The sequence below is a fragment of the Petromyzon marinus genome, unplaced genomic scaffold (genome assembly GCF_048934315.1).
Source record: "Petromyzon marinus isolate PM22_M1 ecotype Great Lakes invasive population unplaced genomic scaffold, UKy_Petmar_22M1.pri1.0 PM_G_Scaffold_3, whole genome shotgun sequence".
Taxonomy (NCBI): domain Eukaryota; kingdom Metazoa; phylum Chordata; class Hyperoartia; order Petromyzontiformes; family Petromyzontidae; genus Petromyzon; species Petromyzon marinus.
The window spans coordinates 5,837,920-5,865,653 of NW_027422872.1; the positions used below are offsets into that span (position 1 = coordinate 5,837,920).

General features: G+C 45.4%; 1 protein-coding gene across 2 annotated transcripts; it reads left to right on the plus strand.

Moving 5' to 3' along the window:
• Positions 1–10,320: 10,320 nt before the first annotated feature.
• Positions 10,321–20,418, plus strand: LOC142915335 (uncharacterized). Of its 2 annotated transcripts, XR_012935903.1 has the most exons (3): positions 10,321–10,385; positions 16,554–16,619; positions 17,772–20,417. XR_012935903.1 is itself a non-coding variant. In XM_076061171.1 (2 exons), the coding sequence occupies exons 1-2, from the start codon at positions 16,905–16,907 to the stop codon at positions 18,604–18,606; spliced, it is 918 nt and encodes a 305-aa protein (XP_075917286.1). In that variant the 5' UTR covers positions 16,877–16,904; the 3' UTR covers positions 18,607–20,418. The 2 variants fall into 2 exon arrangements, 1 of the variants encoding a protein (XP_075917286.1); XM_076061171.1 differs by lacking the exons at positions 10,321–10,385; positions 16,554–16,619 and adding an exon at positions 16,877–16,987 and having other exon boundaries at positions 17,772–20,418.
• The last annotated feature ends 7,316 nt before the right edge of the window (positions 20,419–27,734 follow it).

The window sequence follows — 27,734 nt, forward strand, 5'->3', positions numbered from 1 at the left end:
AAGGTAATTAACATTGGGACTCACTCCTTACCAAGATGGCTTCGTGACGTTATACAGCCAGCAGCGGCACCTCCCCTACTACCTAGAATGACGTCACGGCCGTCCACACATTGAGTCGGGCTTAATGACGTCACGACTCTCCGAGCATTTACACCTCCCCTACTAAACATGACGTCATGACCCCTGTCAATAAACATTGAGACTCCCTCTACTAAAGATGACGTCATGACGTCCGTACATAAACATTGACCCCAACCCTTCCGAGCGTGGATTATTGACGTCATACAATTACTATCGACACCCCCGCCCCTGCTCGAGTGTTAATGACGTCATACAATGAACATCGACAGCCCCGCTCGAGTGTTAATGACGTCATACAATGGCCATCGACAGCCCCGCCCCACCTGGAGTCGACTTCCGCGGTTTGTTCTTTGACAGCGGCCGCCTCGCTCCGCGTGGATAATTTATCTTTCATTCTTAGCGAGTCGACGGGGGAACGAAAGCAGGAGGGAAGGAGGGAGAGGGGAAGGAGGGAGGGAGGGAACGAAAGAAGGAGGAACGAGGGAACGGAGGGGGAAGGAGGGAGGGAACGAAAGAAGAAGGAACGAGGGAACGGAGGGGGAAGGAAGGAGGGAGGGAACGAAAGCAGGAGGGAAGGAGGCAGAGGGGAAGGAGGGAGGGAACGAAAGAGGGAGGGAACGAGGGAAAGAGGGAACGAGGGAACGAAGGAGGGAGGGGGAAGGAAGGAGGGAGGGGGAAGGAAACAAGGAGGAACGAGGCAAGGAATGAAATAGAGAGAACGTCAGGGGCCAGAGTGGTGGTGGTGGTGGTGGCTGTGTTGTTGTTGTTGCTTCCGTTCGTTCCTTCGCTCGCAGCGGTGGCGAGGAAAGGAGCGAATGAAGGAGGTGGTGAGGGAATGATGAGTAGAATGAAGAGTCTTGTGATGAGTAGTGGTGGTGGTGGTAGTGGTGGTGTGAGTAGTAGTAGTGGTGGTGTGAGTAGTGGTGGTAGTGGTGGTAGTAGTGGTGGTAGTGGTGGTAGTAATAGTGGTAGTACTAGTGGTAGTAGTGGTGGTACTAGTAGTAGTGGTGGTAGTAGTGGTGGTAGAAGTAGTAGTGGTGGTGGTAGTAGTGGTGGTAGTTGTGTGAGTAGTGGTAGTAGTAGTGGTGGTACTAGTGGTAGTAGTAGTGGTGGTGGTAGTGGTGGTGGTACTAGTGGTAGTAGATGTGGTGGTAGCAGTGGTGTGAGTAGTGGTGTGAAGCGGCCTGTGGTGATAGTCCACGGACTGAGAGATGGACCTGGCAACTACCAGACCCTGGCACGGAGGGTGAGGGAGGTGAGTGGTGGTGGTGAGTGTGTGGTGTGTGTGGTGTGTGTGGTGACTGTGGTGAGTGAGTGAGTGGTGTATTTGTGCTGGGTTTATGGGTCTCTGTGATGAGTCTATGGGTCTCTGCGTGATGAGTCTATGGGTCTCTGTGTGATGAGTCTATGGGTCTCTGTGGTGAGTCTATGGGTCTCTGTGTGGTGAGTCTATGGGGCTCTGTGTGATGAGTCTATGGGTCTCTGTGTGGTGAGTCTATGGGTCTCTGTGTGATGAGTCCATGGGTCTCTGTGTGATGAGTCTGTGGGTCTCTGTGTGATGAGTCTGTGGGTCTCTGTGTGGTGAGTCTATAGGTCTCTGTGTGATAAGTCTATGGGTCTCTGTGTGATGAGTCTGTGGGTTTCTGTGTGATGAGTCTATGGGTCTCTGTGTGGTGAGTCTATGGGTCTCTGTGTGACGAGTCTGTGGGTCTCTGTGTGATGAGTCTGTGGGTCTCGGTGTGGTGAGTCTATGGGTCTCTGTGTGGTGAGTCCATGGGTCTCTGTGTGGTGAGTCTGTGTTTCTCTGTGTGATGAGTCTGTGGGTTTCTGTGTGGTGAGTCTATGGGTCTCTGTGTGGTGAGTCTATGGGTCTCTGTGTGGCGAGTCTGTGGGTCTCTGTGTGACGAGTCTATGGGTCTCTGTGTGGTGAGTCTATGGGTCTCTGTGTGGTCAGGCTATGGGTCTCTGTGTCATGAGTCTGTGGGTCTCTGGGTGGTGAGTCTCTGGGTTTCTGTGTGGTGAGTCTATGGGTCTCTGTGTGACGAGTCTATGGGTCTCTGTGTGATGAGTCTCTGTGTGACGAGTCTGTGGTAGCAGCATCATCATCAGTCATAGTAGCATCCACATTCTTTGCTTCTTTCGGTCAAGTCATCACGTGGTAGGTATAAACATAACAGATCACGTGACTTTTCGATCGCAACACAAACAATCGTCATCAGGTGGGACAACCACAGCGAGACACAACAGCCGAGGGCTCCTACTCTAGAACTTGGTCCCACAGCAGATCTCTCGCCCACTACTTCAGCACTTTGTTTCTCGCTGTCGTTGTACCACCTGATGACGATTGCTTGTTGTGTTGCGATCGAAACGTCACGTGATCTGTTATGTTTCTACCTACCACGTGACGACTTTACCGACAGAACCAAAGAGTGTGGATTCCTGCAGTCACGAAAGCTTCAAATTAAAATAGTAGCATCATCAGTAGTAGTATCATCATCATTATCAGTAGTATCATCATTAGTAGTAGTATCATCACTATCAGTAGTAGCATAATCAGTAGTAGTATCATCATCATTATCAGTAGTATCATCATTAGTAGTAGTATCATCATTATCAGTAGTATCATCATTAGTAGTAGTATCATCATTATCAGTAGTATCATCATTAGTAGTAGTATCATCATTATCAGTAGTAGCATCATCAGTAGTAGTATCATCATCATTATCAGTATTATCATCATTAGTAGTAGTAGTATCATCATTATCAGTAGTAGCATGATCAGTAGTAGTATCATCATAATTATCAGTAGTATCATCAGTAGTAGTATCATCAGTAGTAGCATAATCAGTAGTAGTATCATCATCATTATCAGTAGAATCATCATTAGTAGTATCATCATCATTATCAGTAGTATCATCATTAGTAGTACTATCATCATTATCAGTAGTATCATCATTAGTTGTAGTATCATTATCAGCAGGAGCATCAGCAGTAGTAGTATGATCATCATTATCAGTAGTATCATCATTAGTAGTAGTATCATCATTATCAGTAGTAGCATAATCATTAGTAGTATCATCATTATTAGTAGTATCATCATCAGTAGTAGTATCATTATCAGTAGTAGCATAATCAGTAGTAGTATCATCATCATTATCAGTAGTATCATCATTAGTAGTAGTATCATCATTATCAGTAGCATAATCAGTAGTAGTATTATCATCATTATCAGTAGTATCATCATTAGTAGTAGTATCATCATTATCAGTAGTAGCATAATCAGTAGTAGTATCATCATTATCAGTAGTATCATCATTAGTAGTAGTATCATTATCAGTAGTAGCATCATCAGTAGTAGTATCATCATTATCAGTAGTATCATTAGTAGTAGTATCATTATCAGTAGTAGCATCATCAGTAGTAGTATCATTATCAGTAGTATCATCATTAGTAGTAGTATCATCATTATCAGTAGTAGCATAATCAGTAGTAGTATCATCATTATCAGTAGTATCATCATTAGTAGTAGTATCATCATTATCAGTAGTAGCATAATCAGTAGTAGTATCATCATTATCAGTCGTATCATCATTAGTAGTAGTATCATAATTATCAGTAGTAGCATAATCAGTAGTAGTATCATTATCAGTAGCTGTCGGGTTCAGCAGCCACGCCCCATCCCTCGACATATGGCCCTGATTCATTAACATAACTTATTCAGTTACAGAGCTGCTCGTGGGAGGGGTGTGTCTCTTACCCTGGAATGGCGTCATGTTACCCGCGTGACGTCGCGAGGTAACAGGAGGCTGCCGATCCACGCTTGCACTGAAATCTGAGGTGGTGGTCTTTGTTGTTGTTATTTATCAAGGTAGAGCCTCTCTCTCTCTCGTAGGGATGTCAGTTGAGTAGCAGCGAGCATGGGAATCGATGTCCAGGTTGGAACTTTACAACGCGGGGCCTAGCCACGCGGGGCCTTGCCTCCTGCCCTCGCCTGATTGCATTCACTTTAATTATCTCGCTTAAGTTTAATTTGTCTTCACCCGGCTCGCCACTTTGTAACTTTGTTTTATTGTAAATATTCACGCAGTTTTTATTTTTTTCACCAGGCCAAGCCCGCTTGAGCTGCTATACCGCTCTTGTTATCAGAAGCGACCTGCCCACAACAACACAAGGTGAGGCTTTGTCAACGTGTGTGAATGTTTTGACTTAAAACTTTGGTGACTGCAGGAATTAATATTCTTGATTCTTTCGGTAAAGTCACGTAGATAGAAAATAAAATAAAAATAACAATAAAAAATAGTAAATAAAGCAAAAAAAACCCACGTTTTGATTGCAACACAAGTAGTCTTTATTTAATTTAATTGTATTATCTGTTATTGTTATTATCTGTTATTGTTATTTCCTATCTACGTAACTTTACTGAAAGAACCAAGAATACGTGTGTCAATGTCTATCGGTCAAAGACGCGCAAACTCCAGATATACAGCAGGCGTCAGTGTCGGGATCGAACCCACGACTTCCTGTATACCAGGTGAGGTAGTTAACATCTCACCACGGAGAGAGACACGCAAACTCCAGTTAGCCTCGGTTATGTTAATTGATCCTCGATTAATTACATGGTGGAGTGAGGAAGCATTCATGCCAAGCAGATGAAGGTGGCCAGGCGTGATTCTAGACACGCCACCGCCTGTTTACCCAGTGACAGTGTACAGTTTGTGTTTTTTAGTAACGTCTATTAACTCTGTTGAACACGGAGGTTATAGCGTAACAGTAGTTTACTTTTGTTTTCCTCTGGAACTCTTTGTAAGAATGGAAACTGGAGGTGAACACAGCACACACATGCAGCTGAAGTCGGAACTGTTCATCCCCAGCATTTAAGGACATCTGAGCCTGGATTCACACCTCTAAGTTGCGATTGAACATTAATTTATGAATTTCTGCACAACACAAATAGTATTGTTTTCAACACCCTTTGCTATGTCAGCTGAATTTAGCTCTCAGCAATATTCCTTTTGTAGCCAGACAGCTGAAATTGTGTGCTCGGAGTTTTGGGTGAACATTCATTTTGAAGATACGAAGGCTTCCAGGCATGTTTATGACCATTTTCCCTCTCATTGTGTGCCATAACAGCCCTGTGATGAATTTAGGAAACATTTTTACTACATCCTGAATATATGAATAAGTATAGACGTGTAAGTCACATGTGACTATATATGCATTCCTCTGTGCCTCGATACTGTCGTGTAGATGGTGTGGATATTATTTTTTTCTGTCTGCAGCTGACGCTTCCTCTGACGCTTCCTCCGCAGAATTGTTCTGATGGAGCAAATGCGCTCAGCGCAGCTCGGTAGGACAAGGCTCCAATGCGACCGGTGTGCATACAGCACGGATCGTACTGGAGATATGACACGGCACGAGAGAACTCACACAGGAGAGAAACCCTTCAAGTGCAGTGTGTGTTGGAAGGCATTTGCACATTCATATAATCTTGTAGAACACCAGAGAACACACACTGGAGAGAAACCCTTCAAGTGCAGTGTGTGTGGGAAGGCGTTTGCACATTCATCTACTCTTGTAACACACCAGAGAATACACACAGGAGAGAAACCCTTCAGGTGCACTCCGTGCGGGAGAGCGTTTTCACAGCAACAACATCTTCAAGTACACCAGAAAACACAAAAGCATGAGAAGATCCACAAGGAGTGAAAGTAAAAGTGCCATCATGAGCCCATCCCTCATGAAACACGAACCGGAAGAAAATCCCAGCGTGGACACTTTTAAAGTTATCGAGGTGAAATATGAAGAGGTGATGGTGAAGAGGGAAGAAGTGATGGTGAAGAGGGAAGAAGTGATGGTGAAATGTGAAGAGGTGATGGCAAAGAGCGAAGAAGTGAAGGTGAAATGTGAAGATAAAGATTCAACTCCAAAATGGGACCTTCACATCGATGGAGGCAACGTGTAGCAGGAGGTGAATTCTGACTGTGAGGCAGAGCGAGGCAACTCCCAGCAGTTTGTGGAAGTGGAGGTGTGGGTGGACTTCCTCCTAGACAATACAAAGTCAAGTGGAGACCCGGTAGATGTGTAAACTTTGTGTTTTAATAATTGTGTTATTTTATTTTATTTTGGGCACCTTTATAATATATGCCACAGGACCCGCACGAGCTTAATCCGGCACTGTCCGGGATACCGTTCCAGTGCCCAACCAGGCTGTTTAAACCACTGCGGGTGGAGTTGAGGGTGACGGTGGAGGGCGCGAAGGGGGCGAGTGATGCCGATGGGCGGCGAGGGGGTCACCCGAGAGGATGCCCAGTGGGGAGATGAAGCAATGAAATTGCTCCACGTGTCAGGCGCTGGGTGGATCACCGCACAGCGGCATCGTGGGAGGTGGCGACGGCACGGGGAGGTCTCTACCCGCCAGTGGATTGACCGTGGCTGATGATGATGACGACGACGATGGATGTGGCTCACTCAACTTTGCGACGTACGAAACGCCGGAGACGCACGGCGGTGTGCGGGGTGTTCAGCGGCACGGTGGAGCCGATGGCCTCCTTGCACCCGCTGTACAGCTGACGCACGACGTGGAGCAGGGCAGGGAGCACGCTGTCCACTATGTCCTGGCAGCTGCCGCTCAGCTGACCCATAGCCTGCACTAGGGCAGGGAGCATGCTGTCCACTATGTCCTGGCAGCTGCTGTACAGCTGACCCATAGCCTGCAGTAGGGCAGGGAGCACGCTGTCCACAATGTCCTCACTGTGGCTACTGCACACCTGACCCATAGCCTGCGGCAGGGCAGGGAGCACGCTGTCCACTATGTCCTCACTGTGGCTACTGCACAGCTGACCCGCAGCGTGCAGGAGAGGAGTCGGCGCGCTGTCCATGAGCCAGGGCATCCCGGGGGGGCAGGCTGGGCCGTCCCTCTCCTGTCTGTTTGCGTGGCCGCTGGTGAACATCGGTCCCCAGGTGGCGACCGCTGCCGGTGGAGAGACGTCCTTCATGAGTCCCGAGTAGTTGTTTATGGTGGTGGTGGTGGTGGCGTTGGAGCCGTTGATGTTCGAACCCCCACGCCGAGATCCTCCGAGGAGTTCCACCATCGGCTGCATGAGCAGCAGAACCACAGTGAGCACAGCCGTGAAGATCGCCACGCTGGTGGTGGTGGTGGCGAAGTTCTCCGCAGACCTCGAAGTGGAGGAGCAGCGTGGGGCGAGGTGGTTGCCTCTCCCGGAGCTGACTCCACTCTGGTCGCTCCAATGGATGCACCTTTGTCACAGGCCTTTAATGACAAGAATGTGAAGTTGAACACTCAGTTCCTAGGTTAAATCTGCATGGTGAGAGTGGCCATTCTTTGTGGACCTGTGGGTTGGGTTAATCTCTAACCAGGAGCGAGAGCCAATAAGCTCCCAAGCATTCACTCGGTTTCAATAATTACATTCTAGATTTGAAGCTTTCGTGACTGCAAGGATCCATACTCTTTGGTTCTATTCGGCAAAGTCACGTAGGTAAAAAGATAAAATAACAAAAATCACGATGTTTCGGCCACAACACACGTGGCCTTCCATCATGACAGCACGGTCCCTTCACCTGATGAAGGCCACTTGTGTTGTGGCCAAAACGTCGTGATTTTTATTATTTAATAATTCCACTTATATGGGTGCTTGCTTAATCGCCTCTGGCAATTCGGAGTTTTGTATCTCTTCTCAGACACTTGAAGAGCATCCCCAAGTAGCAGCTGCCCCTGCGTGGCACAAGGTGGTGGCCCTGCACCGGCCTGCATGTGGACAAGAGCCTGTCAGTAGGGGGCGATGATTGATGTGGCATCTTAGTTGTGGAGTTTGTAGGTAATGTTTAGAATTTGATAAATTTTGACCCAGACGCCAGCATGCAATGGCCTACTCGTTTTGAATGACACTACAATAGTTTGTTGTACATACACTGTTAAGCAAACGGTGCGTATTTTTTTAAATAGCTTCTTGTCAATGCGATGTAACCTGATGCAGTATATTTCAGTGCAGTAATTAAATTTTGTTAATATGCCTGTCAATAATTTAGAATTAATACTTGTCCGATTGTGTGCGTACATGTAACATTTTGTCTATAAGGGTCAAACATTGAATAAGTGATATTTGGACAAAGTGTGTGTTTTGGAAGTAACCTGTACCGATAACTCGGGTGAGACTCATTGTTCTTGTGATACAGGTCAAAGGGTATTTTTGTGTTTTCAGGAAGCATCTCCCTCTGGAGCAACTCATCGTCTTTGAAATAAGGAGCACACTCTGATCATTAATCAGTTACATGGCACACCGCTTAAAAGTTACACGTAGAGGAGGAGGTTCATTCTCTACAACACGAATTGCAGTTTTGTCTTACGTGATGACGTAGATTTTGTCGAACTAGGACATGAAATGCCCCTTGCTGATTCACGTCTGGATGTTCACGACCAAGGGTTGAAGCGAACCTGACCGCCTGCGGCGCCCCGCAACCATTTGCGGCCTTGGGCCAGGAAAGTCACGAAAAAAATTGCACACGAACGACGCCTCCACGCAAGCTCCCGATGCTCCGTCTTGAAGTTTGAAAATGAAACAACTTTTAATTGTATTATGTCTTGAATTGTATAATTGTATTTCTTCATTAAAAGCTTATTCATTGAAAACGACATTTCGTGTGAATTTTCTCTCGTCGTTAAGTAGACAATGGCCTTGCCGGGGGTTCGGTTCGATGCGGACTTTCACCTGGTTGGGATTGCGGGATCGAGATAAGGCGACACGGAGCTGCTGGCCGTCTGCAGATCGATTCCAACGTTATCGAGCGTCTGTCCCTGCGACTCCGTCGTTGGTACAGGGGGTGCGTGTCTCCGTTGTGGGGTTTCTGGATAATGTTTGGAATTAACCCAATTTTTACCGTGACAACAACATGCAATGTGCGTTGTGAATGACACAACGTTATGTTTTACATCTGCCGTTCAGCAGACTGCGCATATTGTGGTGAATGTTACTGGGGTAGCCAGGTGTGCCTGTCGGATTTTAACCCTGAACCTCTGCAATAAATAGAGAATGTGCTACCACATTCTTGGTTCTTTCGGTAAAGTCACGTAAATAGAAAACAAAAAAACAAGAAAATTTGAAAATAATAAATTGATGAAAAGATGCCCATTGGTCGATTGAGATGACTGTGCCCCCCACAGTGTACACACACAGAGTGTACACACACACAGTGTACACACACAGTGTACACACACACAGTGCACACACAGTGTACACACACACAGTGCACACACAGTGTACACACACAGTGTACACACACACACAGTGTACACACACAGTGCACACACACACAGTGCACACACACAGTGTACACACACAGAGTGTACACACACACAGTGTACACACACAGTGTACATTCACTGTACACACACAGTGTACACACACAGTGTGTACATGTACACACACACAGTGTACACACACACTGTACACACACAGTGTGTACGTGTACACACACAGTGCACACACACACAGCGTGTACGTACACAGTGTGTACACACACACAGTGTGTACACAATAATTTAAGTTTATATATTTTTTGGTATACCCCTGTGAGCCATTCGGCTCTTGAATCAAGTGCAACCACCACAAACACGAACAAGAAACACATCTTAAAGTGACTTTGTGTGACTCTGAAAACAGAAAAAGAAACACATCTTAAAGTGAATAAAAAACAGCAAAATATTCCTGAAAAAAGCACCGTACACCAACGCTGTGTGCTAAAAATCCCAGTGGGATGCAATGTCCACGTTGTTGTTGTTGCTGAGTTCAAGGGAGGGAGCAATGGAAAATGAATCTAAATCAACTTAAACTCCAACCCCGCTCTGTGACGTCACTACTCAGCACACCTCATCGGCGTGAAACGCCAGGGGGAGGTGTACCTCACTAGGGACGTCATGTCACCAAGGTATTCACCCCACCCCGTCTACCGCGCCCTTGAGCGTGACGTCACCTTTGCCTGGGTCAACTTCCGTTATTTGTTGTTCAAGTACAATCCTTATTTGGGAAAAGCTACGCCCGGTGACTTGCGGTTCATTAACATAATGTATTCGTGAAGGCCGTCGCGAGTTTATTGCGACGGGTTTCAGCACCCACGCCCCATCCCTCCACGTATGGGCCGGGCTCATTAACATAATTTATTTAAATTAGGACCCGCTCGGCTGCGGGAGGGGAGTGTTCTTGTACCACCCAAGTGACGTCATCTCCTGCTGCCGCGTGACGTCACGAGGTGGCTAAATCTGCCGCTCCGCGCGTGAACTGAAATCCGAGGTGAGAAATTCTCATCGCGGTTGTGGTGGTCGTTGTGGTGGTGGTTGTTGTTGTTTACCAAGGTAGAGCCTCTCTCTCTCGTAGGGATGTCAGTTGAGTAGCAGCGAGCATGGGAATCGATGTCCAGGTTGGCACTTTACAACGCGGGGCCTAGCCACGCGGGGCCTTGCCTCCTGCCCTCGCCTGATTGCATTTACTTTAATTATCTCGCTTAGTTGAGCAATCTTTGTAAGAAAGTAATCTACCAGGCTATGCGTTTATTGTGTGTTGACCGACTCTCTGTGTTGCATTGCATTACATTTCCAAGTTTTACTCAGTTTGTTTGATTAAGTGTGCTTTTGATTTAAAGCTTTCTTGACTGCAGGGATTTATATTCTTTGTTCTTTCGGTAAAGTCACCACCACGTAGAAGGGAAACAATAAATTAATAAAAATATCAAACAATAAAATTCTCACGACGTTTCGACTGCAAGACGAGCAATCATCAGGTGTGAAAACCACAGCAAGAACATTTTCTTGCTGTGGTTTCTTGCTGTGGTTTTCACACCTGATGATGATTGCTTGTGTTGCAGTCGAAACGTCGTGAGAATTTTATTGTTTTATATTTTAATTATTTTATTGTTTCCTCTTCTACGTGGTGACTTTACTGAAAGAACCAAGAATATAAGTGTGCTTTCTCTCTCTCTGCGTGTACTCGTGTTATTATTTCCTGCAGTCACCAAAGTTCCAAATCTCTCATTGACACAAGGCCGTAATTATAATATATTATAATAATTATAATATATATTGGTGGGGGACATATCCCCCCACAATAATTAAACATGCTCAAAATGTCTCCCCCAATTTATTGCTATAAAAATATTTTTTTAAATAATAATTGCTATGCTATGTTAATAAAAACAACTTGCTAAACCTTGGCCACAAAATGTGGACTTGTCTTCATATAACAATGCGTAGATTTGTGTTTGTATGATTGCGTTGTACTTTATGAATCCCTAATCTCTGCCATTACATACTATGAAACAAGAAAAGTTAAAAAGTAAAAACAGAGCAATGTAATACAATACAATATTATACATTATTGTATCAAATAATACAAACATTCCATCCCATGTGTTAGTGAAATTTTTCAATATTTTAGGAAATGTCAGGAAATTAGTTTTCAAATTTAGATTTTTTTCCTGGGGGGGGGACCCCAGAGCCCCTGGTAGATTTGGTCCCCCACAATGTTGACTCCATGGCTACGGCCTTGCATTGACTCGCGGATTTCTCTACACCCCCTCCCCTCTCTCTCTGCCCCTCTCTCTCTATTTAAGGCCTCGACACAGAGGCGTTGTTTCTCTGTGTGCCTACAGTGAGGGAAAAAAGTATTTGATCCCCTGCTGATTTTGTACGTTTGCCCACTGACAAGGAAATGATCAGTCTATAATTTTAATGGTAGGTTTATTTGAACAGTGAGAGACAGAATAACAACAAGAAAATCCAGAGAAACGCATGTCGAAAATGTTATAAATTGATTTGCATTTTAATGAGGGAAATAAGTATTTGACCCCCTCTCAATCGGAAAGATTTCTGGCTCCCAGGTGTCTTTTATACAGGTAACGAGCTGAGATTAGGAGCATACTCTTAAAGGGAGTGCTCCTAATCTCAGCTTGTTACCTGTATAAAAGACACCTGTCCACAGAAGCAATCAATCAATCAGATCCCAAACTCTCCACCATGGCCAAGACCAAAGAGCTCTCCAAGGATGTCAGGTACAAGATTGTAGAGCTACACAAGGCTGGAATGGGCTACAAGACCATTGCCAAGCAGCTTGGTGAGAAGGTGACAACAGTTGGTGCGATTATTCGCAAATGGAAGAAACGCAGAAAAACTGTCAATCTCCTTTGGCTTGGGGCTCCATGCAAGATCTCACCTCGTGGAGTTGCAATGATCATGAGAACGGTGAGGAATCAGCCCAGAACTACACGGGAGGATCTTGTCAATGATCTCAAGGCAGCTGGGACCATAGTCACCAAGAAAACAATTGATAACACTTCACCGTGAAGGACTGAAGTCCTGCAGCGCATGCAAGGTTCCCCTGCTCAAGAAAGCACATACATGCCCGTCTGAAGTTTTCCAATGAACATCTGAATGATTCAGAGGACAACTGGGTGAAAGTGTTTTGGTCGGATTAGACCAAAATGGAGCTCTTTAGCATCGACTCAACTCGCCGTGTTTGGAGGAGGAGGAATGCTGCCTATGACCCCAAGAACACCATCCCCACCGTCAAACATGGCGGTGGAAACATGCTTTGGGGTGTTTTTCTGCTAAGAGGACAGGACAACTTCACCGCATCAAAGGGACGATAGACGGGGCCATGCACCGTCAAATTTTGGGTGAGAACCTCCTTCCCTCAGCCAGGGCATTTAAAATGGATGGTGGATGGGTATTCCAGCATGACAATGACCCAAAACACACGGCCAAGGCAACAGGAGTGGCTCAAGAAGAAGCACATTAAGGTCCTGGGGTGGCCTAGCCAGTCTCCAGACCTTAATCCCATAGGAAATCTGGAGGGAGCTGAAGGTTCGAGTTGACAAACGTCAGCCTCGAAACCTTAATGACTTGGAGAAGATCTGCAAAGAGGAGTGGGACAAAATCCCTCCTGAGATGTGTGCAAACATGGTGGCCAACTACAAGAAACGTCTGACCTCTGTGATTGCCAACAAGGGTTTTGCCACCAAGTACTAAGTCATGTTTTGCAGAGGGGTCAAATACTTTTTTCCCTCATTAAAATGCAAATAAATTTATAACATTTTTGACATGCGTTTATCTGGATTTTGTTGTTGTTATTCTGTCTCTCACTGTTCAAATAAACCTTCCATTAAAATTATAGACTGATCATTTCTTTGTCAGTGGGCAAACGTACAAAATCAGCAGGGGATCAAATACTTTTTTCCCTCACTGTATGTGTGTATCTCTCTCTGTGTGTCTCTGTGTTATCTCTCTCTGTCTATGTGTCTCCGTGTCTGTGTTTTGTCTCTCTTTCAAATTGAGCAATCTTTGGAAGAACGTTATCAACCAGGTGGGGTGTTGACTCTTATGTTGGCCGACTCTGTTGTATTGCATTACATTTCTATTCTAGATTTAAAGCTTTCGTGACTGCTAGGATCCATACTCTTTGGTTCTATTGGGTAAAGTTACGTAGGTAAAAAATTAAATAACAAAAATCACGATGTTTTGGCCACAACACAAGCGGCCTTCATCAGGTGAAGGGACGAGACTGTCTAGAGGACAGCGCTGGAGTGGAAAAAGCCACGCGCAGATCACGACCTTTAAGCTGTGTGAGAAGAAACAAAGCGCCTTGACAAAGGAATTAGCATAGAATTTAGCATTGAAATGGCTCATTGAAATAGCTAAGTTAAAGGATACTCATTCGCAGAGGCACCCCTTAACAAAGGAATTAGCATAGAATTTAGCATTGAAATAGCTGAGTGATTAGCTTGTAACTGGTCACAGAAATAGCTATGTTAAAGTCAGATCATATACATTCACCGAGGCACTTAGTACAAATCAAACAGGAGAATTTAGCGAAATACAACCACGCTCAGACCGCGGACCTTTAAACTGTGTGCGAGCAAACAAGGTGTCCTGACAAAGAAATTAGCATAAAAATTAGCATTTGATTGGCCGATTTTAGAAAAGAGGTGTTGTACGTGCCGGTGGACTTGCCGTTTGGCGCGGGGGGGGGGGGGGGGGGAGAGTTTACCTATTGATGGTGTGAAAAGGGAATTTATAAGAGCTGCGAAAGTTTGGGGTACCACTACTTGAAAAATATACTGTACCATTGAAATTAGTTTAATGTTTAGTTCGATTTAGAACATCTTTCCAATGGTTGCTAAATTTGAAACCATCTTCTCGGTTGAAATTGTGTCTGTGTTTGTAGATCTGAATTGCCTCGTGAACAAATCTCTGATAAAAACCCGTGGGTTTGCAAAGAACCTTGGTATCGGAGAAAATGATATCGTGATCCCCCACAGCGTTGTAACAGTGATCAGCCACGGCAGAAAAGAATTCGTTTTGCCGTGTTTCAAATCTGATTTGTGGTCGCGAATTCGGTCAGAGACATGTCAATTTGTCTCCCCGATATAGCAATCACCGCAGGTACAACTCAATTTGTAAACCCCGGGGTACTGTAAGTCAGGAATGACATCCTTCACGGATGGGATCAGATCACGAATTTTGTGTACTGTATTGAACCGGACCTGGATCTTGTGTTTGTTTAGAATTTTGGAAATCTTTTTAGTAATGCCTGCTATATATGGTAGTGTGATGGTTTTGACCGGAGTATCAAGTGGTTGTTTCTGTATGGAGGGAGAAACAGCTTGGCGGATGGTACGATCAGAGTAACCATTCCTTTTGAGGACCAGTTGTACATGTTTTAATTCACTGGTCAGGTGGTGTTGGTCCGAAATGCAATGAGCCCTATGGTATAAAGTTTTGATGAGAGAATTCTTTTGGGTTGGGTGGTGGTGGGAATCAGGTTTCAAGTAGGAATCTGTGTGGGTGGGTTTCCTGTAGACAGAATGCCCCAATGAGCCATCAGGTCTCCTCTCAAACAGAACATCTAAGAATGGTAGCTTGCCATCTTTCTCCACTTCCATGGTGAATTTGATGGCGGGATGTTTGGAATTGATGTAGTGTAGGAAAAGGTTCAGAGCTGGGAGGCCATGTGGCCAAATCACGAAAGTGTCATCCACATATCTCTTCCACAGGGAAGGTCTGAGGGTGGAAGTCTGGATGGCGTCTGATTCAAATTTCTCCATGAAAATATTGGCTATCACTGGTGATAAGGGGGATCCCATGGGGGTACCCTCATTTTGTTTGTAGAAGGAGCCATTCCAAGTAAAGTAGGTATTGTTGAGGCAGGCCTAACCAGTGCAGGTGTGTCGGGGTCTAGTCCATGTTGGACCAAATTTTCAATTATTTCAATGGTATCAGGTACTGGGACCTTGGTGAACAAAGAGACCACATCGAAGCTGACAAGGATATCGTCAGGGGCAGTACAACGTCTTTGACCTACGTGACTTTACCCAATAGAACCAAAGAGTATGGATCCTTGCAGTCACGAAAGCTTTAAATCTAGAAGTGTACACACACACACTGTACACACACACAGTGTACACACACACACAGTATACACACACACAGTGTACACACACAGTGTACACACACAGTGTACACACACACACAGTGTACACACACAGTGTATACACAGTGTACACACACACGGTGTACACACACAGTGTACACACACACACAGTATACACAGACACACAGTGTATACACACAGTGTACACACACACAGAGTATACACAATAATGTCCACGTTGTTGTTGCTGAGCTCACGCACCCAAGGGAGGGAGCAATGGAAAATGAATCTAAATCAACTTGAACTCCAATCCCGCTCTGTGACGTCACCACCCTGCATTACTTCATCGGCGTGAAACGCCAGGGGGAGGAGTACCTCGCTAGTGACGTCATGTCACGAAGGTATTCCCCCGTCCACCACGCTCTTGAGCGTGACGTCACCTCCGCTTGGGTCACTGCCGTTATCGGTCCAGTGGCAATCCTTATTTGGGCAAAGCTACGCCCAGTGACTGGTGGCTCATTAACATAATGTTGCCGTTAAAGCCGTCGCGAGTTTATTTCGACGGGTTCAGCGCCCACGCCCCCATCCTTCGACATATGGGCCGGCTTCATTAACATAATTTATTCAGTTGGAGAGCCGCTCGTGGGGGGGAAGTGACGTCATACTACTTCCTGCTGTCGCGAGGTAACAGGAAGCTGCCGTGTGCGCGCTTGCACTGAAATCCGAGGTGAGAAATTCTCATCGTTGTGGTGGTGGTGGTGGTTGTGGTGGTGGTTGTTGTTGTTGTTGTTTACCAAGGTAGAGCCTCTCTCTCTCGTAGGGATGTCAGTTGAGTAGCAGCGAGCATGGGAATCGATGTCCAGGTTGGAACTTTACAACGCGGGGCCTAGCCACGCGGGGCCTTGCCTCCTGCCCTCGCCTGATTGCATTTACTTTAATTATCTCGCTTAAGTTTAATTTGTCTTCACCCGGCTCGCCACTTTGTAACTTTGTTTTATTGTCAATATTCACGCAGTTTTTATTTTCTTTTGTTAGCAGGCCAAGCCCGCTTGAGCTGCTATACCACTCTTGTTATCAGAAGCAACCTGCCTACAACAACACAAGGTGAGGCTTTGTCAACGTGTGCGAATGTTTTGACTTTAAACTTTGGTGACTGCAGGAATTAATATTCTTGGTTCTTTCGGTAAAGTCACGTAGATAGGAAATACAATTAAAATAACATAATGAAAATAAATAAAAATTGTAAATAAAGCAAATAAACTCACTTTTTGATCGCAACACAAGTGGTCTTTATTAAATGTAATTGTATAATCTGTTATTGTTATTTTCTATCTACGTAACTTTACCGAAAGAAACAAGAATACGTGTGTCAATCTCTATCGGTCAAAGATGCTCAGCGGAGAGACACGCAAACTCCAACTATACAGCAGGCATCAGGGTCGGGATCGAACCCACGACTTCCTGTATACCAGGTGAGGTAGTTAACATCTCACCACGGAGAGAGACACGCCAACTCCAGTTAGCCTCGGTTATGTTCGTTGATCCTCAATTACTTGGTGTAGTGAGGAAGCATTCATGCCAAGCAGATGAAGGTGGCCAGGCGTTATTCTAAACACGCCACCGCCTGTTTACCCGGTGACAGTGTACAGTTTGTGTTTGCAGTAACGTCTATTAACTCTGTTGAACACGGAGGTTATATCATAACAGTAGTTTACTTTTGTTTTCCTCTGGAACTCTTTGTAAGAATGGAAACAGGAAGTTAACACAGCACACACATTCAGCTGAAGTCGGAACTGTTCATCCCAGCATTTAAGGACATCTGAGCCTGGATTCACACCTCTAAGTTGCGATTTAACATTAATTTATGAATTTCTGCATAACACAAATAGTATTGTTTTCAACACCCTCTGCTATGTCAGCTGAATTGAGCTTTCATAAATATTCCTTTTGCAGCCAGACAGCTTAAATTGTGTGCTCGGAGTTTTGGGTGAACATTCATTTTGAAGATACGAGGGCTTCCCGGCATGTTTATAACCATTTGCCCTCTCATTGTGTGCCATAACAGCCCTGTGATGAATTTGGGACACTTTTTCACTACATCATGAATATATGAATAAGTATAGACGTGTAAGTCACATGTGACTATATATGCATTCCTCTGTGCCTCGATACTGTCGTGTAGATGGTGGGGATATTATTTTTTTCTGTCTGCAGCTGACGCTTCCTCTGACGCTTCCTCTGACGCTTCCTCCGCAGAATTGGTCTGATGGAGCAAATGCACGCAGCGCAGCTCGGTAGGGCAAGGCTCCAATGCGACCGGTGTGCATACAGCACGGATCGTACTGGAGATTTCACACGGCACCAGAGAACTCACACAGGAGAGAAACCTTTCAAGTGCAGTGTGTGTGGGAAGGCGTTTTCACGGTCATCCGTTCTTAAAGAACACCAGAGAACACACACGGGAGAGAAACCCTTCAAGTGTACTGTGTGTGGGAAGGCATTTTCACAGTCAACTGTTCTTAAAAAACACCAGAGAACACACACAGGAGAGAAACCATTCAAGTGCACTGTGTGTGGGAAGGCATTTTCACTGTCATCTGTTCTTAAAAAACACCAGAGAATACACACAGGAGAGAAACCCTTCAGGTGCATTTTATGCGGGATGATGTTTGCACAGTCACCACATCTTCAAGTACACCAGAGAACACACACGGGAGAGAAACCCTTCAAGTGCACTCTGTGCGGGAAGGCGTTTTCACAGTCACCACATCTTAAAGTACACCAGAGAACACACACAGGAGAGAAACCCTTCAAGTGCAGTGTGTGTGGGAAGGCGTTTGCACAGTCATCTGCTCTTGTAACACACCAGAGAACACACACAGGAGAGAAACCCTTGAGGTACACTCTGTGTGGGATGATGTTTGCACAGTCATCACATCTTGAAGTACACCAGAGAACACACACGGGAGAGAAACCCTTCAGGTGCATTCTGCAGGAAGGCGTTTGCACATTCATAAAATCTTCAAGTACACCAGAGAACACGGACGCATCAGAAGATCTGCAAGGAGTGGAGTCTGAAATCAGCTTGTGAAAGTCAAAGTGCCACTATAAGCCCATCCCTCATGAAACACGAACCGGAAGAAAATCCCAGCTTGGACACTTTTCAAGGTATCAAGGTGAAATATGAAGAGGTGATGGTGAAGAGGGAAGAAGTGATGGTGAAGAAGGAAGAAGTGATGGTGAATAGCGAAGAAGTATAGGTGAAATGTGAAGATGAAGATTCAACTCTAAAATCGGACCTTCATATTGATGTCAAGCAGGGGGTGAATTCTGACTGTGAGGCAGAGCGAGGCAACTCCCAGCAGTTTGTGGAAGTGTGGGTGGAGTTTCTCCTAGACAATACAACGTCAAGTGGAGACCCGGTAGATGTGTAAGCCAGAGACGATGTCGCTACAATAGATGCACCTTTGTCACAGGCCTTTAATGACAAGAATTTGAAGTTGAACACTCAATTCTTAGATTCAACCTGCAGAGTAAGAGTGGCCAGTCTTTGTGGACCTGTGGGTTGGGTCAATCTCTCACCAGGAGCGAGAGCCAATAAGCTCCCAAGCATTCACGATGTTCTCATGATAATTGCTTTTACGCTTTGCTCGCTTAATCGCCTCGGCAACTCGGAGTTTTGTATCTCCTGTGAGACGCTCGAAGAGCATCCCCTAGTACCAGCTGCCCCTGTGCGGCTCGGAGTGGTGGCCCTGCACCGGCCTGCATGTGGGCAAGAGCCTGTCAGTAGGGGGCGATGATTGATGCGTCATCTAGGTTGTGTAGTATGTCGGCAATCTTGATTCGAAGCTTTTGTGACTGCAGGAATCCACACTCTCGTTATTTCTGTAAAGTCATCACGTGGGTAGAAACATAACAGACCATGGCGTTTAGATCACAACACAAGCAATCGTCATCAGGTGGGACAACCACAGCAAGAAGAAGACGCTGAAGTAGTAGGCGCCTATTTCAGCAGTTTTGTCTTCTTGCTGCTGTGGTTGTCCCACCTGATGACGATTGCTTGTGTTGCGATCTAAACTCCGTGATCTATTATTTGTAGCTAATGTTTAGAATTTGCTACATTTTGACCCAGATGCCAGCATGCAATGGCCTACTCGTTTTGAATGACACTGCAATAGTACGGTGTACATACACTGTTAAGCAGGCGGTGCGTATTTTTAAAATAACTTCTTGTTAATACGATGTAACCTGATGCAGTCAATTTCGCTGCAGTAATTCAATGTTAATATGCCCGTCAATGATTTAGAATGAATACTTGTCTGACTGTGCGCGTACATGTAACATTTTGTCTGAGGGTCACACATTGAATAAGTGATGTTAGGACAAAGTGTGTGTGTTTGGAAGTAACCTGTACAGAGAACTCAGGTGAGACCCGTTGTTCTTGTGATACAGGTCAAAGGGTACTTTTGTGTTTCACGAAGCGTCTGCCTCTGGAGCAACTCATCGTCTTTGAAATAGGGAGCACGCCCGGATCATTCATCAGTTACAAGGCATACCACTTGAAAGTTACACGTATAGGAGGAGGTACATTCTCTACAACACGAATTATAGTTTTGTCTTACGTGTTGACGTAGATTTTGTCTAACTAGGACTATAAATGCACCTTGCTGATTCACGTCTGGATGTTCGTTACCTATCGGTTGAAGCAAACCCCGCTGCTGTTGTTGAGACGCTGTGCACCAATAAGGGTCCAACACATTGACGGCCTTCAGGCCAGGAAAGTCACAACATTTGCACACGAAGGACGCATTCACGCAAGTACCCCATGCTCCGTTTTGAAGTTTTAAAATGAAGCATCTTTGAATTGTGTTGTGTTTTGAATTAGATGATTTTATCTCTTCATTAAAAGCTTGTATCAATTTACATCTGGAAGACTTCATTGAAAAGGACATTTCGTGTAAATTTTCTCTCGTCATTAAGTAGATGGCCTTGCCAGGGGTTCGGACACAAACAGTGTCACACACAGTGTACACACACAGTGTACACACACTGTACACACAGTGTACACATGCACACAATGTACACACACAGTGTATACACACAGTGTACACACACACAGTGACACAGTGTACACACACACAGTGACACACACACAGTGTATACACACAGTGTACACACACACAGTGTGTACACACACTGTGTGTACACACAGTGTATGCACTGTACACATGCACAGGGTATACACTGTACACACACAGTGTACACACATACAGTGTATACACAGTGTACACACACAGGGTACACACACAGTGTATATACACAGTGATACACACACAGTGTGCACAGGCAGTGTACACACACAGTGTACACACACGCAGTGTACACACAGTGACACAGTGTACACACAGTGACACACAGTGACACAACAACAATCGCCATTCGCCACTAAGTGGCGGTGACGTCACCACGACGCTTGTGCCAGGCACAGTGACACACACAGTGACACACACAGTGACACAGCGACACACAGTGACAGTGTCACAAAGTGTATACACATAGTGTACACACATACAGTGTACACACACACAGTGTATACACAATGTCCACGTTGTTGTAGCTGGGCTCACACACCCAAGGAAGGGAGCAATGGAAAATGAATCTAAATCAACTAAAACTCCAACTCTGTGACGTCACCACTCTGCATTACCTCATCGGCGTGAAACGCCAGGGTGAGGTGTACCTCGCTAGTCACGTCATGTCACCAAGGTATTCAGCCCTCCCCCGTCCACCGTGCTCTTGAGCGTGACGTACCCTCCGCGTGGGTCACTGCCGATATCGTTCCAGTGGCAATCCTTATTTGGGCAAAGCTACGCCCAGTGACTGGTGGCTCATTAACATAATATATCCGTTAAAGCCGTCGCGAGTATATTGCGACAGGTTCAGCGCCCACGCCCCCATCCCTCCACATATGGGCCAGCCTCATTAACATAATTTATTCAGTTACAGAGCCGCTCTTGGGAGGGAAGTGACGTCATGCTACTTCCTGCTGTCGCTAGGTAACAGGAAGCTGCCGTGTGCGCGCTTGCACTGAAATCCGAGGTGAGAAATTCTCATCGTTGTGGTGGTCGTTGTGGTGGTGGTGGTTGTTGTTGTTGTTTACCAAGGTAGAGCCTCGCTCTCGTAGGGATGTCAGTTGAGTAGCAGCGAGCATGGGAATCGATGTCCAGGTTGGAACTTTACAACGCGGGGCCTAGCCACGCGGGGCCTTGCCTCCTCGCTTAAGTTTAATTTGTCTTCACCCTGCTCGCCACTTTGTAACTTTGTTTTATTGTAAATATTCACGCAGTTTTTATTTTCGTTCTTTTGTTAGCAGGACAAGCCCGCTTGAGCTGCTATACCGCTCTTGTTATCAGAAGCGACCTGCCCAAAACAACACAAGGTGAGGCTTTGTCAACGTGTGTGAATGTTTTGACTTAAAACTTTGGTGACTGCAGGAATTAATATTCTTGGTTCTTTCGGTAAAGTCACGTAGATAGGAAATTAAATAAAAATGACCAAAATAAATTGTAAATTAAGCAAAAAACTCACGTCGTTTTGATCGCAACACAAGTGGTCTTTATTTAATGTAATTGTATTATCTGTTATTGTTATTTTCTATCTACGTAACTTTACCGAAATCAACAAGAATACGTGTGTCAATGTCTATTGGTCAAAGACACTCAGCGGAGAGACGTGCAAACTCCAAATATACAGCAGGCGTCAGGGTCGGGATCGAACCCACGACTTCCTGTATACCAGGTGAGGTAGTTAACATCTCACCACGGAGAGAGACACGCAACCTCCAGTTAGCCTCGGATATGTTCGTTGATCCTCGATTAATTACTTGGTCTAGTGAGGAAGCATTAATGCCGAGCAGATGAAGGTGGCCATGCATGATTCTGGACACGCCACCGCCAGTGTGTGACAGTGTCAAGTTTGTATTTGCAGTGAAGTCTATCAACTCTATTGAACACGGAGGTTCTATCAAAACAATAGTTTATTTTTGTTTTCCTCTGGAACTCCTTATAAGAATGGAAACAGGAGGTGAACACAGCACACACATGCAGCTGAAGTCGTAACTGTTCATCCCAGCATTCAAGGACATCTGAGTTGCGATTGAACATTAATTCATGCATTTCTGCATAACACAAATAGTATTTTCAACACCCTTTGCTATGTCAGCTGAATTTAGCTTTCATAAATATTCCTTTTGTAGCCAGACAGCCGAAATTGTGTGCTCGGAGTTTTGGGTGAACATTCATTTTGAAGATACGAGGGCTTCCAGGCATGTTTATAACCATTTGCCCTCTCATTGTGTGCCATAACAGCCCGTGTGATGAATTTGGGACACTTTTCCACTACATCATGAATATATGAATAAGTATAGACGTGTAAGTCACGTGTGCATTCCTCTGTACCTGACGTGTAGATGGTGTGGATATTCTTTGTTTCTGTCTGCAGCTGACGCTTCCTCTGCAGAATTGGTCCGATGGAGCAAAGGCACTCAGCGCAGCTCGGTACGACAAGTCAACAATGCGACCAGCATGCATACAGCACGGACCGGACTGGATATTTGACACGTCACCAGAGAACACACACAGGAGAAAAACCCTTCAGGTGCACGATGTGCGGGATGGCGTTTTCACAGTCATGTAATCTTGTAATACACCAGAGAACACACACGGGAGAGAAACCCTTCAAGTGCAGTGTGTGTGGGAAGGCATTTGCACATTCATCTTCTCTTAAAAAACACCAGAAAACACACACGGGAGAGAAACCCTTAAAGTGTACTTTGTGCGGCAAGGCGTTTTCAGATTCATGTCATCTTGTAACACACCAGATAACACACACGGCAGAGAAACCCTTCAAGTGCACTGTGTGCGTGAAGGCATTTGCACATTCATCTGCTCTTGTAAAACACCAGAGAACACACACGGGAGAGAAACCCTTCAGGTGCACGATGTGCGGGATGGCGTTTACACAATCATATAATCTCGTATTACACCAGAGAACACACACGGGAGAGAAACCCTTCAAGTGCAGTGTGTGTGGGAAGGCATTTGCATGGCTATCAGTTTTTCAGACCCACCAGAGAACACACACGGGAGTGAAACCCTTCAGGTGCAGTGTGTGTGGGAAGGCGTTTGCACATTCATCAAGTCTGCAAAGACACCAGAGTACACACACGGGAGTGAAACCCTTCAAGTGCAGTGTGTGTGGGAAGGCATTTTCACAGTCAACTGTTCTTAAAATACACCAGAGAACACACACAGGAGAGAAACCATTCAAGTGCAGTGTGTGTGGGAAGGCATTTTCACAGTCAACTGTTCTTAAAAGACACCAGAGAACACACACAGGAGAGAAACCCTTCAGGTGCTTTTTGTGCGGGAAGGCGTTTTCACAGTCACCAAATCTTAAAGTACACCAGAGAACACACACGGGAGAGAAACCCTTCAGGTGCACTCTGCAGGAAGGCGTTTGCACATTCATAAAATCTTCAAGTACACCAGAGAACACGGAAGCATCTGAAGATCCACAAGGAGTGGAGTCTGAAATCAGCTTGTGAAAGTCAAAGTGCCGCAATAAGCCCATCCCTCATGAAACAAGAACCGGAAGAAAATCCCAGCTTGGACACTTTTGAAGGTATCGAGGTGAAATATGAAGAGGTGAAGGTGAAATATGAAGAGGTGATGGTGAAATGTGAAGAGGTGATGGTGAAGAGCGAAGACGTGAAGGTAAAATGTGAAGGTGAAGATTCAACTCCAAAATGGGACCTTCACATCGTGAAGCAGGAGGAGAATTCTGACTGTGAGGCAGAGCGAGGCAACTCCCAGCAGTTTGTGGAAGTGGAGGTGTGGGTGGACTTCCTCCGAGACAATACAAAGTCAAGTGGAGACCCGGTAGATGTGTAAGCCAGAGACGATGTCGCTCCAATAGATTCACCTTTGTCACAGGCCTTTAATGACAAGAACGTGAAGTTGAACACTTTGTGGGCCCATGGGTTGGGTAGATCTGGAACCAGGAGCGAGAGACAATAAGCTCCCAAGCATTCACTATGTTATAACAATTGCATTTACACGGTGCTTGCTTTATCGCCTCAGCAACTCAAAGTTTCGTGTCGTACCTCGTCTGAAACACTCGAAGAGCATTCCCAAGTAGCAGCTGCCCCTGTGTGGCACAAAGTGGTGGCCCTGCACCGGCCTGCATGTGGACAAGAGCCTGTCAGTAGGGGGCGATGATTGATGCGTCATCTCAGTTGTGTTTGTAGGTAATCTTGATTCGAAGCTGTCGTGACTGCAGGAATCCACACTCTTGAGTTATTTCGGTAAAGTCACCACGTGGGTAGAAACATAACAGATCACGGCGTTTAGCTCACAACACAAGCAATCGTCATCAGGTGGCGTTTAGATCACAACACAAGCAATCGTCATCAGGTGGGACAACCACAGCAAGAAGAAGACGCTGAAGTAGTAGGCGCCTACTCCAGCAGTTTTGTCTTCTTGCTGCTGTGGTTGTCCCACCTGATGACGATTGCTTGTGTTGCGATCTAAACGCCGTGATCTGTTTTTTGTAGCGTAATGTTTAGAATTTGCTACATTTTGACCCAGACGCCAGCATGCAACGGCCTACTCGTTTTGAATGACGCAACAATAGTACGTTGTACATACACTGTTAAGCAGACGGTGCGTATTTGTTAAATAACTTCTTGTTAATACGATGTAACGTGATGCAGTCAATTTCGCTGCAGTAATTCAGCGTTGTTAATATGCCCGTCAATGATTTAGAATTAATACTTGTCTGATTGTGCGCATACGTGTAATATTTTGTCTGAGGGTCAAACATTGAATAAGTGATGTTAGGACAAAGTGTGTGTGTGTGTGTTTGGAAGTAACCTGTACAGAGAACTCAGGTGAGACCCGTTGTTCTTGTGATACAGGTCAAAGGGTACTTTTGTGTTTCACGAAGCGTCTGCCTCTGGAGCAACTCATCGTCTTTGAAATAGGGAGCACGCCCGGATCATTCATCAGTTACAAGGCATACCACTTGAAAGTTACACGTATAGGAGGAGGTACATTCTCTACAACACGAATTATAGTTTTGTCTTACGTGTTGACGTAGATTTTGTCTAACTAGGACTATAAATGCACCTTGCTGATTCACGTCTGGATGTTCGTTACCTATCGGTTGAAGCAAACCCCGCTGCTGTTGTTGAGACGCTGTGCACCAATAAGGGTCCAACACATTGACGGCCTTCAGGCCAGGAAAGTCACAACATTTGCACACGAAGGACGCATTCACGCAAGTACCCCATGCTCCGTTTTGAAGTTTTAAAATGAAACATCTTTGACTTGTGTTGGGTTTTGAATTAGATGATTTTATTTCTTCATTAAAAGCTTGCATCAATTTACATCTGGATGACTCTATTGAAAAGGACATTTCGTGTGAATTTTCTCTCGTCATTAAGTAGATGGCCTTGCCGGGGATTCGGTTCAATGCGGACACACACAGTGTACACACACAGTGTGCACACACAGTATACACACAGTGTACACACACAGTGTACACACTGTACACACAGTGTACACACACTGTACACACAGTATACACACAGTGTACACACACAGTGTATACACACAGTGTGTACACACACACAGTGTACACACACACAGTGTACACACACAGTCTACACACACACAGTGTATACACAATAATGTCCACGTTGTTGTAGCTGGGCTCACACACCCAAGGAAGGGAGCAATGGAAAATGAATCTAAATCAACTTAAACTCCAACTCTGTGACGTCACCACTCTGCATTACCTCATCGGCGTGAAACGCCAGGGTGAGGTGTACCTCGCTAGTGACGTCATGTCACCAAGGTATTCAGCTCTCCCCCGTCCACCGTGCTCTTGAGCGTGACGTACCCTCCGCTTGGGTCACTGCCGATATCAATCCAGTGGCAATCCTTATTTGGGCAAAGCTACGCCCAGTGACTGGTGGCTCATTAACATAACGTATCCGTTGAAGCCGTCGCGAGTTTATTGCGACGGGTTCAGCGCCCACGCCCCCATCCCTCCACATATGGGCCAGCCTCATTAACATAATTTATTCAGTTACAGAGCCGCTCGTGGGAGGGAAGTGACGTCATGCTACTTCCTGCTGTCGCTAGGTAACAGGAAGCTGCCGTGTGCGCGCTTGCACTGAAATCCGAGGTGAGAAATTCTCATCGTTGTGGTGGTGGTCGTTGTGGTGGTGGTGGTGGTTGTTGTTGTTTACCAAGGTAGAGCCTCGCTCTCTCTCTCAGGGATGTCAGTTGAGTAGCAGCGAGCATGGGAATCGATGTCCAGGTTGGAACTTTACAACGCGGGGCCTAGCCACGCGGGGCCTTGCCTCCTGCCCTCGCCTGATTGTGTTTACTTTAATTATCTCGCTTAAGTTTAATTTGTCTTCACCCGGCTTGCCACTTTGTAACTTTGTTTTATTGTCAATATTCACGCAGTTTTTATTTTCTTTTGTTAGCAGGCCAAGCCCGCTTGAGCTGCTATACCGCTCTTGTTATCAGAAGCGACCTGCCCACAACACCACAAGGTGAGGCTTTGTCAACGTGTGTGAATGTTTTGACTTAAAACTTTGGTGACTGCAGGAATTAATATTCTTGGTTCTTTCGGTAAAGTCACGTAGATAGAAAATAAAATAAGATAATAAATTAAAATAAATGTTTTTTTTAAATAAAGCAAAAAACCCACGACGTTTCGATCGCAACACAAGTGGTCTTTATCTTATTGAATTTAATCTGTTATTTTTATTTTCTATCTACGTGACTTTACTGAAAGAACCAACAATACGTGCGTCAATGTATCTATCGGTCAAAGACGCTAAGCGCGTGCCGCTGTTGACTGAATGTGTGGAGGGGAACACCTTCACCACGGGGAGAGAGAGACAGAGACACGGATAGCCTCGGCTATGTTGATGATCCTCGATTCATTACTTGGTGAAGTGAGGAAGAATTAATGCTGAGCAGATGAAGGTGGCCAGGCATGGTGCTGGTCACACCACCACCTGTTTACTCATGGCAGTGTGTGACAGGTTATATCAAAACAATAGTTTATTTTTGTTTTACTCTGGAACTCTTTATAAGAATGGAAACAGGAGGTGAACACAGCACACACATTCAGCTGAAG

Bases quoted from the DNA above. Each gene is read 5' to 3' on its own strand.
- LOC142915335 (XM_076061171.1), top strand. From the start codon at position 16,905: ATGCTCAGCGGAGAGACACGCAAACTCCAACTATACAGCAGGCATCAG. The intron at 16,988-17,771 runs GTGAGGTAGTTA...CTTCCTCCGCAG, and splicing joins CACGACTTCCTGTATACCAG to AATTGGTCTGATGGAGCAAA.